Source organism: Salvia miltiorrhiza, chromosome 8 (genome assembly GCF_028751815.1).
Source record: "Salvia miltiorrhiza cultivar Shanhuang (shh) chromosome 8, IMPLAD_Smil_shh, whole genome shotgun sequence".
In the NCBI taxonomy this organism is placed as follows: Eukaryota; Viridiplantae; Streptophyta; class Magnoliopsida; order Lamiales; family Lamiaceae; genus Salvia; species Salvia miltiorrhiza.
The window spans coordinates 12024208-12035109 of record NC_080394.1 but is presented as its reverse complement, the minus strand read 5'-3'; the positions used below and the strand labels follow the sequence as shown (position 1 = coordinate 12035109).

Genomic DNA, 10902 nt, shown 5'->3' with positions numbered 1-10902 from the left:
CTCCCACATAGGTAAATTATAAAATAAATTAAAAATTACATAATTCCTCTATAAAAACCCGCTGTGATACCATTTTGAGAAGCGCGGGATCTAACTGTTTTAAACTGTTTTTTGCTTAAAAGTACGTGGCGTTGTCTCACAGTCCAGACCCAGTTTACCGAAGTAACCTATCGGGCACGAGGAAAGTTTCCAGCCGATATACCATTTAAGCCAAATCAAAATTATTAAGAGAGATTAAGTATAAGGGTAGGAATGGTATTTCACTATGAAGTGGGTATTTTTCATAGATGTTTTATATAGGTGGGTAGATTTGATAGATGTATTATAAAAGTGGGTATTAAAAACCATTTGCCCAAATTTTTATTCCTTCTTTTGTTGTCGTTCAAATTTCATGCGGCTCGAAAATTATATAAATTAAATAATACTATGTCTATCGACTTGAAGAGATTGCTTAATTTTCCCTAATATTACTTTATTTCTTTATTTTTTTATATGTCCATTAAAAAATACATCACATTTGTTTTGGGACATGAATTTAAATAACTTCTTATATTTTTTTCTCTTAAAAACATTATATTTAAAAAATAATAAATTTCTTTTTCTATTCAATACATTATTTATTAAATATTTTTTAAATTTTGTGTTGCCCACCAAGTGATATATTTATTGAGAACGAAAAGTAATTATTAATGCATATTGCCGCCGGTAATTAAATAATTATTTTAATTATATAATTATTTTATTTATTTATTTATTTATCTCCACTAATATTTTCGTATTTATACAATATTTCAAACCTTAGGCGAACTTCCCAGTGGTCACCCATCTTAGTTGTGCTCTAAGTCAAGCACGCTTAACCTTGAAGTTCCTTTTGAATTGTCCACAGTAGAGAACACTCGTATAATTGATATATCTATTACCTATTAAATCATTTAAAGGCTATTTCAATATACAATATATATCATATATTCATAACATTTGAATATGAGGAGATAATATCCAAGTAATGTTGTTGATTACGGACCAGTCTCGTGCCGCCGGTATTTTTTTTAATATTCAAACAACCTTTGCAGTCGGGGCGTCAAAGGAAAGTAGTACATCTGTTTGGCGGCCACACGTTTCTTTCGGCGGCTTCCAGATGCACGCAAGTTCTCCTTATATTGTGATGCACCACAAAAATTACAACTCTCTAGCTCACTGTCGTCCCCCCAATACAACATGCAGTTATTAACGCAACAATCAATCTTCTCTACTGGCAAACCCAACCCGCGCAGATTTCTCTTCGTACTGTAAAAGCTGTCAGGGCAGTTGTTATCCTTCGGTAAAGCCTTTTGAACCATCTCAGATATCTGATTAAAACATCTCTATGACATGTGATTTTCAACCTTTATGCTCATCATCTGTGTCATCCAGGATAACTGTGAGTAAGTGTCACAGGAAGGGTATAGAGGACTATCGGCTGCGTTCAACATGTCATAAATTTGTTGAGCGTCAGGATTAGGCGGCTCCTCAAGAAATTTGGAGGATCTTGATAATTACTAGGTCCAGCATGATCATGCACCATCCTTTGGTAATTACTGTATGACCCATCATCCTCATCCATTATAGTATGTTATGCTGGCATATACACTGGTGCTTCCCCTTGATAACACCAGTTCGTGTAATTGTGGACAAATCCACGCCTAGTAACATGTTCTCTGACTGTAGGTACAGATGCAAAGACTTTATTCTTAGACTTCCTACACGGGCACCTAATGTTACCAATTCCATCTGTATACGCCGTATGATTTATCGCAAACTCGAGGAAACTCTCAAGTCCCGTTTCAAGTGCAGCACGATCATTGTATCTCGCGTACATCCACGATCGATTATCACTCATTCTTGCAAATTCTAATTGAAAATAAAAATAAATCAAATACAATAAATTACTTGAATCTAAGAAAATTTCGACAGCATAACCGCACTATCCTAACTACCAAGTGCTCGACTCTACCAGCAACTATAGTGACCATAGTGGTCATAATTTACTAAACCTATACTAGGTCTACGCGGCCCCCCAATGTCGAAACAATAATAAAATAACATATAAAACAATAAAAAAAATAAGGTAATAAAATCAAACACAATCATTTGTTGGGAGAAGATCATTAAGAAATAATCAATTTCTATCCCAAAGGGAGAAGATCCTTAAGAAATTGATTAAATCTATCCCACAATATATAATAACATATCATTTCATCCGAAACAGTAAATCAATTTAAAATTAATCTAATTAACAAATTTCATCCGAAACAATAAATCAATTTAAAATTAATCTAATTAACATATCATTTCATCCGATACAGTAAATCAATTTATATTAGCATACTTAATATAACAAAATAATAGTAAATCAATTTAAAATTAATCTAATTAACAAATTAATTTCAATTAATCATACTTTAAACATCATATAAAGTAATTATAGTTAAATCAATTTAAAATTAATCTAACTAACAAATTAATTTCAATTAATCATACTTTAAACATTCTATAAATTAATTAGAGTTAAGTTAATTTTAATCAAACAAATAAATAATAAATAAATAAACAAATAAATAAAAGTCTATTAAAAACGAGAGTGTACCGTGGGAGTCGACGGCGGAACCGTGCGGTGGCAGGAGCGGTGAGGCGGCAAGATTGGCCTGAAATTAGGAGGAGAACGATGAAGAGAGGGTGAGAGAGAGAGAGAGAGAGAAGGAAATGAGGGGCTTACCTTGACGGAGGCGACGGCGGCGACCGGCGACGGCGAGCAGCTAGCGGCAGGGAGGCTGGGGGGCTGGAGGGGGGGGGGCTATTATGTTCTGGTTCCAGTTAGGGCTGGAAGCCCGAATTTGGGCTTAAAATTAGCGGCGGCCCATTCCCGCCGCTAATGGCCGACCCGCATCTCCAATTACCGGCGGCAATATTGCCGCCGCTAATCACCGGCAGTAAACTGCCGCCTCTATTGATATATTAAAAAAAAAATTAATTCACATTTACCGGCGGCCGATATTTTTACCCGTGGCGAGGCCGCCGGTGATCACCGGCGGCGATTTTGCCGCCGATATTAACGCCATATATTCAAAAACTACGGGTCGGCAGCTCCGCCGTCGGAAAGCCGCCAGTAATCGCCGGCGGCGGAGCTGCCGCCGGTAAATCGACGCTTTTTTGTTGTGCATGATCTTTAATTCACGATCCATATTGCATATAATTTCATGAACGAAGATTTTTAAAAATAATGAAATTAACGGAAATAAATAAAAAATAAATTTTTTTTTGCACAAAATTATGTGATATTTCCACTTTCTTAAATCCAAATGCAATTTATCAATCTATTGCATGAATGAAAGCAGTTTTTGGGCGCCCCTTGTGAGACATGTAATTTTAATTAAGTTGGTTTACTTAATTTTTGAATATATACAATACGCCATTATTTTTTAAATAAATTACAAAATCGCCATTGAAATCAATTTGAAATTGATTTCAAATTGGAAAGTCTATTAAAATTTTTAATATAGTACTAGCATTTGCACTCGTGCAACACACGAAAAATATTTTTATATTTAATACAAAAATTGATTATCATTTGATTATTATATAAAAATTCTAAATATAATTAAAAATACTATAATTTACGATAAATATATTTTAGTTTAATACAAAAATAATTCATATTAATAAAAAATGATATTGTGAAAAAAGAAAACAATATAAGTTAAAAGATAATTGAAAAAAAAATTATTAAAAAAAAATAGGAGAGAGGTGAGAGGAGAGAGATTTTTCTTAAGTTTTAATCTTTAAATAAATATAATTTTTATATTTTAAATCCAATATTTAGATAATATATATTAAATTAAAGCTCTTGTCATGATCTGTAATTTGATATGCATATCAAATATTTTATAATTAGTCGAATTTCACAATTTTAAAAAAGAAATAAAATAGAAAAATAAGAAGTTAAAGAAAAAAAAAGATGTGTAGCTTATGAATAAACCTTCAATTTTATTCTAACTACAAAATTGCCACTCAATTTTAAAATTAATTTGAAATCAATTTGAAATTGAAAACTCGCTTCTTAATATAGTATAGATATGATTGTTTTCTAAATCTTTCAAAGAAAATTTGATTGGTTCTAAAATATTTGCGGTATTTTTTTGCTCGACTACTCCTCTTTCTCAAGTTTAGTTGAATTAAAACATTATTACTAAATTAAAGGAAAATTTTAAAAATCAAATCAATTTTTCAGCAAAGTATTATTGTTTTATTATTTTTGTAAAAGAAGACAGAATTAAGATTTAACAATAAAAGTCGAGAATTGAAAAAAGGGTTGTTATAAAATATAGAAAACTAAAATTGAAATGTAAAATTTCTGAATAGAATGATTCGACAAGACATTTCTACACTTCTCGAATAAAAGAAGAATGTTCTAAACCAAATAACTCAAATCGCCATTTCTCAAAAGGCTAACATACCCTTTGGGAATAACAAAGCAATATAAAACAAAGGAAAATATTGAAGTAGTTTACCAGCAGCCTGCTTCGAAAAATAATCTTTAACTTCACACTCGCATCTAGGAATAAATGTTTTCATCATCTCCCACCTCCCGACATCTAAAAAATTACTAAAATTTTACCTTTTCCTACTATACCACATTCACGCATGCTTAGTCCTGATGTCAATTCTATATTATATACTCCTACTTCTTTCATCCTATAAAAATGATTTTTATTTTTTTACTTTTAGATGTTCATAGTATTTTTTTATTTATAAATATTATCCCATAACAACAATATATTCCTCTACTCACAATATACTCAATTATAATTATTTACACCAACCCTAAAACAAATATATTTCTCTACTCATAATATACTCAATTATAATATTAAAATTCTCTCATTATCTCCTATAACTATTTTTAAAGAACAAAAAAAGTATAATCTGTACTTGAGACATAATTTAAAAAATGGTTAATTGCCTGTAAATTCATAACGTTTACACGGAATTATATTGGTTTTTCCTCCTAATTTAAAAGGTATACTTTTAAATACATAACCTTCATTTTTTGTCTCAAATTTGTCCGGTTACTGGTTTGTTCTTACGCCGACGTCGAAAATCACACGGTGGTAGCCGGAATCGACAAGGTGGCAGCCGAAAATTGACACATAGGCGTATTATTGACATGTGGAGAAAAAACTTGAAAAAAAAAAATCCATTTAATATCTTTCCCAACCTCCCCACTTTCAAACCCTAATTCCCCTCCCCCGCCACCGCCGCCCCTTCCCCTTCCTCTACCCTCCACAGCTGCCACCTGCCCCAACGCACAAAACATGAAGACGACGATAGATCTGAAGCCCAGATCCGCCCAGACGCCGCACTCTCCGGCGCAGGTCGACGCCTTCGCGCCGGAGCTCCTCTCCTTCCGCCGCTCTATTTCTCGCCAAGTGCCTCAACCGAGCCCTATTTTCATCATAAACTGCCGCTCCTACTGTCTGTGAGTCAGCGAGGCCGCCGCATCGTAGCCCCTCTCTAGTTTGGTCCGGCGAGTAGCAAGCACGCAGGTCCGCCTCTACATGCATTCGAGAGTTAGGGTCGGCTCTCAATTCTTCATGAATAATCGTCGCCGCCTACTTCTCCGTCGTGCACGCCCTCTAAATATGTCGCGGTCGTCAGGGCAGTCATCGTTTCTCGGCCCAACACCTAAACAACGGCGGCCGCTGCTGCCACCCTCCCCCCGCCGCAGTCGCCCCTTCCCCTTCCCCTACCCTCCGCAGCTTCCACCTTCCCAACGCACAAAACATGACGGCGATAGATCTGAAGCCTAGATCCGCCCAGACGCCGCCGCTCTCCGGCGCGAAGGCGTCGACCTGCGCCGGAGCTCATCTGCTTTCGCCGCTCTATTTCTCGCCAGGCGCCTCAACCGAGCCCTATTTTCATCATAAACTGCCACTCCTACTGTCTGTGAGTCAGCGAGGCCGCCGCATCGTAGCCCCTCTCTAGTTTGGTCCGGCGAGCAACAAGCACGCAGGTCCGCCTCCGCTACATGCCTTCGAGAGTCAGCGTCGGCTCTCAATTCTCCATGAATAATCGTCGCCGCCTGCTTCTTCGTCATGCACGCCCTCCAAATATGTCGCGGTCGTCATGGTAGTCATCGTTTCTCGGTCCAACACCTAAACAACGGCAGCCGCACCCAAAATCGGAGTAGCTTCGCCAGAGGGAAACAGCGGCAGCCAAGTTTGGGAGATAGAGAAAGGACAGATCTGGGAAGGGGGAGGTCCGATGGGTTTGGGGAGGGGGAGGGGGCCATGACCAGCGGCGACGGTGGAGGCAGGGGCGGCGGCGGGTTGGGGAAGATGGGGAAAAAAGGGTTTGGGAGTGGGGGAAGTTGAGGAAGATGATGAGGTGTTTTTTTCTTTTTTTTTTAAATTTTTTTTCCCACATATAAATTCCGACTGCCACCGTGTCATTTTCGGCGCCGGTATAAGCAAAAACCGGTCACCAAATAAATTTGAGACAAAAATAAAGGTTATGTAATTAAAAGTATACTTTTTAAATTAAGAACAAATACCAATTTCGTGTAAATATTATGGATTTACATGCAATTGACCTTTTAAAAAATAAAAATCTAAGCTGTGTTCAGATATAGAAAAATCAAATAATAAATAAATAAATAAATGTTTCCTGTTTTAAATATTGTTTTCCTAAATTTAAAAGTAAGCTGCTTGTATTCTGTAGTGTACTGCAAGCCGCTGACCCACACGTACGGCGCATTACTACAGTTCCGATCTACTATAAAATATATTTATATTTATATAAAAGGAAAAAGTGGAAACTGAAAAGTATCCCTTTAAATAAAGGTTCCCCAACACGGCATATCTCACACCAACTTCCAAATTCCACCTCTCGTCTCTCCACATTCGAAATATTTCTCAAAATATATTTCGCCATGGGTGTAAAACTCTCACCGGCCTCCCCCGCCGGCAAATGGCTCGGCCTTGTCACCGCCGTCTGGGTGCAAGCGATTTCCGGCAACAATTACACCTTCTCTAATTACTCCGACGCCCTCAAAACACTGATGGGCCTCACTCAACTCGAGCTCAACAGCCTCTCCGTCGCCAAAGACGTCGGCAAAGCATTCGGTATCTTCGCCGGACTCGCCTCCGACCGCCTTCCTACCCCCGTCATCCTCCTCATTGGCTCCGTCGAAGGCTTCGTCGGCTACGGCGTCCAATGGCTCGTCGTTAGCGGCCGAATCCAACCCCTCCCTTACTGGGCCGTAAGTATTCACTCATAACACGTACTAAACCCTATTTTTCACGAAATCCCCAAATTGTGAAGTTAGAACTGACTAAATTACTAATTGATTCGGTTGCAGATGTGTATTTTTCTGTGTATGGGTGGAAACAGCACAACTTGGATGAACACGGCGATTTTGGTGACATGCATTCGGAATTTCCGGAAGAATCGGGGACCTGTTTCGGGGATCTTAAAAGGCTACGTCGGTTTGAGCACCGCCATCTTCACCGACGTCTGCTCCGCGTTGTTTGGCGACGATCCGGCAAAATTCCTGATGATGCTCACCGTCGTTCCGTTCATCGTCTGCCTGGCCTCCATGTTCTTCCTCCGCGAGATCCCGCCTTCCCAAACCGCTGGCGAGGAAAGGGAGGAGACGAAATTCTTCGGCATAATCAACGTCATCGCCGTGATCATCGCCCTCTACTTGCTAGCATTCGACGTGACCGGCACTCATGGCCGCCTATTCTCGCAATTCTTCGCCGCAATTCTCCTAGTTCTACTGGCCTCGCCTCTGTTGATCCCGATTTACCTCAGTATGAAAAATTTCATCCGTTCGGGCAGCGAAGGCGTGGACGTGGAGCAAAGTGTGAGGGAGCCGCTCCTTGTGGCGCCCGAGGTGGAGAAGAAGTTGGAAACGGTTTCGGCGGCGGAGAAGAGGCGGCCGGTGTTGGGAGAAGAGCACACGATTGTTGAGGCGCTGCAAACCGTGGATTTCTGGATCTTGTTCGGGTCGTTTTTGTGTGGAGTTGGAACGGGTATGGCTGTGATGAATAATCTGGGGCAGATGGGTCTGGCTCTCGGGTATGCGGATGTATCCATGTTCGTTTCGCTCACTAGCATTTGGGGATTTTTCGGTCGGATCTTTTCCGGGTCGGTTTCCGAGTACTTCGTCAAGTAAGTCAAGTTGCTTTAATTTTTATGTTTTCGTCACTCCCCTTTTCGCGTCATATCTTATTTCAATTCTACCATAAATAATTAACTCTATAAAGTATAAACTAAATTCAGGAATAGGATATGAATGCTGACCTCATAGAGCGGATGAGATCCTTCGGTCTCTCCCAACTCTTGTAAATATTGGACTGAGCAAATTATGTTAATATATACTCAATATTTGGCGCATTGATCCAGACAATTATTTGCCAGCGTGTGTATTTAAAATAGAAAGTGCATCAATTAAGCCCCAAGTCTCCCGTATTGTTCGTAGACTTAAAGCACGGGTTGAATCTACTTTACAATGACGAATAAACATATATATATATATATTGGTTTACTTTTGTGAATTTGGCGTTTTCGCCACTTTTTCCTCCATCTTTTGATATTTTCAACGCGTCAAGTCAAGGAATAATTTTCTGCTTCATTAAGTTTCTTTCTTTTTACTTTGGTTTTTGGGGGGAGGGTACTCCTGCTTATTGATTATTCTGGGCAAAAATGGAGAGAGTTTTTAAAGATTTCTGCTATGCACATGCAATTATACTTGAAATATACTGATGCCCTCTTATATCTATGAAATTGATAAGATATATATTTTCCGCAACTTTTGATTCCCTCATTCACAATCTAGGTACATGAATTGGGTATTTTTGTCTTTTTCCAAATGCTAGTAATACCATAGTGCATAGTTTGTCAATAAAGATCCACATTGATGATCTTTTAACTTTCCATAAAACGCCCCCCACTTTGAATTAGTATTATATGTGTGTAAATTCGTGGTCCACTAAAGTAAATGGGGTCGAAGTTTCCCAATTCTGTCTCTTTCTGATATAGACTTGGCAAGGCATCGAATAGTCACAACAAGTGTGTTAAGTTGCTGCTAAATACTTAATCAATGTTATAAACTTATTTTGAAAGATAGTGAATACAATTTCACATATGTTCATGGCTTTGGACATTATGATGTAATTAATTGTAACTGATGAACATATTATACTTGTAGGAGGGCTGGAACACCTAGGCCAATTTGGAATGCAGCTTCACAGATTCTAATGGCAGTGGGATATGTTGTGATGGCCATGGCTATGCCAGGATCACTCTACGTGGGCTCCATCGTGGTCGGGTTTTGCTACGGCGTGCGCCTTGCCGTCACAGTTCCCACCGCTTCGGAGCTCTTCGGCCTCAAATACTATGGTCTCATTTACAATATTCTCATTCTCAACCTCCCGCTGGGCTCCTTCCTCTTCTCCGGCCTGCTGGCGGGCTTCCTCTACGACGCTCAGGCGACCAGCACGGCCGGAGGCGGCAACACATGTATAGGCGCCCATTGTTACAGGCTGGTGTTTCTGGTTATGGCGGTTGTGTGCGTGATTGGCTTCGCCCTTGATGTTCTGCTCTGTATGAGAACCAAAACCATATATGCTAAGATTTATGGTAGCAGGAAATCTAAGAAATCTTCACCATCTAATAATGCTCAATAAGTCTAGACAGAGAGAGGACTGATCGGGAGTTTTAGTCTCTGAGACGTCCTATTGCCAATTTGTGTCTGTTAAGAATTTTTTTGTATTGCTTTAGCATCAAATAGAGGGTGATGTGATATTCACTAAAATTGTCTTTTGTAATTTTCAATTGCATGTACTGTAGAAAATTCGTGTCTTGTATTGCGTCTCGGATGTGTGTATTGCATTAATAGCAAACGCAAAATTGTTTTTAGTTTTTGGTATTTTCTTTTTTAGTTTTGACTGCTAACTTACAAAATATCTTCCAAGATGCACACAAGACACGGCGAACTAGCTTTTCGTAAATGATACCAATATATATTTATGGAGCAGGCTAATAATACATGCCAATTTATTTGTGGACCAGGCTAATACAATAATGTATTTGACTTTCATAGGCCTAATATCGTTCCTCCCTCGCTCTGTCTTTTACACCAAGCATCCACATCTCATAGCCTCTCAAAGGGCTCAAATTCGTGGCCACCATTTCGTCTAAAAGGTCCCAAACTACTTTCTGAGGGGTGGATCCAGAATTTATGTTTAGGGGGGTTGAATTTGTTGAACTGTGACGTCTGAACATATTTATACGGGGTTTGGGGGCGCCCCCGAGCCAAATTTTTTTGGACATTCCGTTCAGTAAGTTTTCATGCATTTTTTTTTAATAATCACTTGATATAATAAATATCTTTTTGCAATTAAATGAGAAGTCGATTTAAATAAGAGTGTTTCGAATAAATAATTAAAAATTATTCTACTCTATTTCAATTTTTAATATCATGAAATTAAATTCAACAAAAATAAATTCAATAATAATATTAATTCTAAGTTAGAATTTTAAACTACATTCCTTGTCGAGACGACAAAGAATTGTCAAATTCAAAAAATTGAAAGAGACGGGAAATGTTGCTTGTTCGCTTGTTGCTGATTATTTTGCTTAAAAAATCGTGCACTATTTATTTTAATTAAGAATTGACTGCACGTAGCATATGTTAAAAAATCTTATTCTTTTTTGGATTGGGTTGGAATGGGCTGGGGGCTGGGATGTGGGTTTAATTAAGTAGATACTATGAATATATATAAGAGGAAATATTGGGCATGCACTGGGCTCCAGCCCAATGCAACCATACATTAGATCCGCCACTGCACTGTATCATAT

At 38.4% G+C, this 10902-nt stretch overlaps 1 protein-coding gene and 1 long non-coding RNA gene across 2 annotated transcripts; one reads left to right on the top strand and one right to left on the bottom strand.

The window, feature by feature from the left end:
- Positions 1–1750: 1750 nt before the first annotated feature.
- LOC131001041 (uncharacterized) lies at positions 1751–2852 on the bottom strand. Its single transcript, XR_009093847.1, has 3 exons — positions 2756–2852; positions 2627–2684; positions 1751–1890 (listed from the first exon to the last, which is right to left on the bottom strand). It is a non-coding gene; the product is annotated as an uncharacterized LOC131001041 (long non-coding RNA).
- A 3972-nt stretch (positions 2853–6824) lies between these two features.
- LOC131001040 (protein NUCLEAR FUSION DEFECTIVE 4-like) lies at positions 6825–9960 on the top strand. The gene is made up of 3 exons (XM_057927212.1): positions 6825–7297; positions 7397–8211; positions 9251–9960. Exons 1-3 carry the CDS (start codon positions 6968–6970, stop codon positions 9726–9728), a joined length of 1623 nt encoding a protein of 540 aa, XP_057783195.1. The 5' UTR covers positions 6825–6967; the 3' UTR covers positions 9729–9960.
- Positions 9961–10902: the final 942 nt, after the last annotated feature.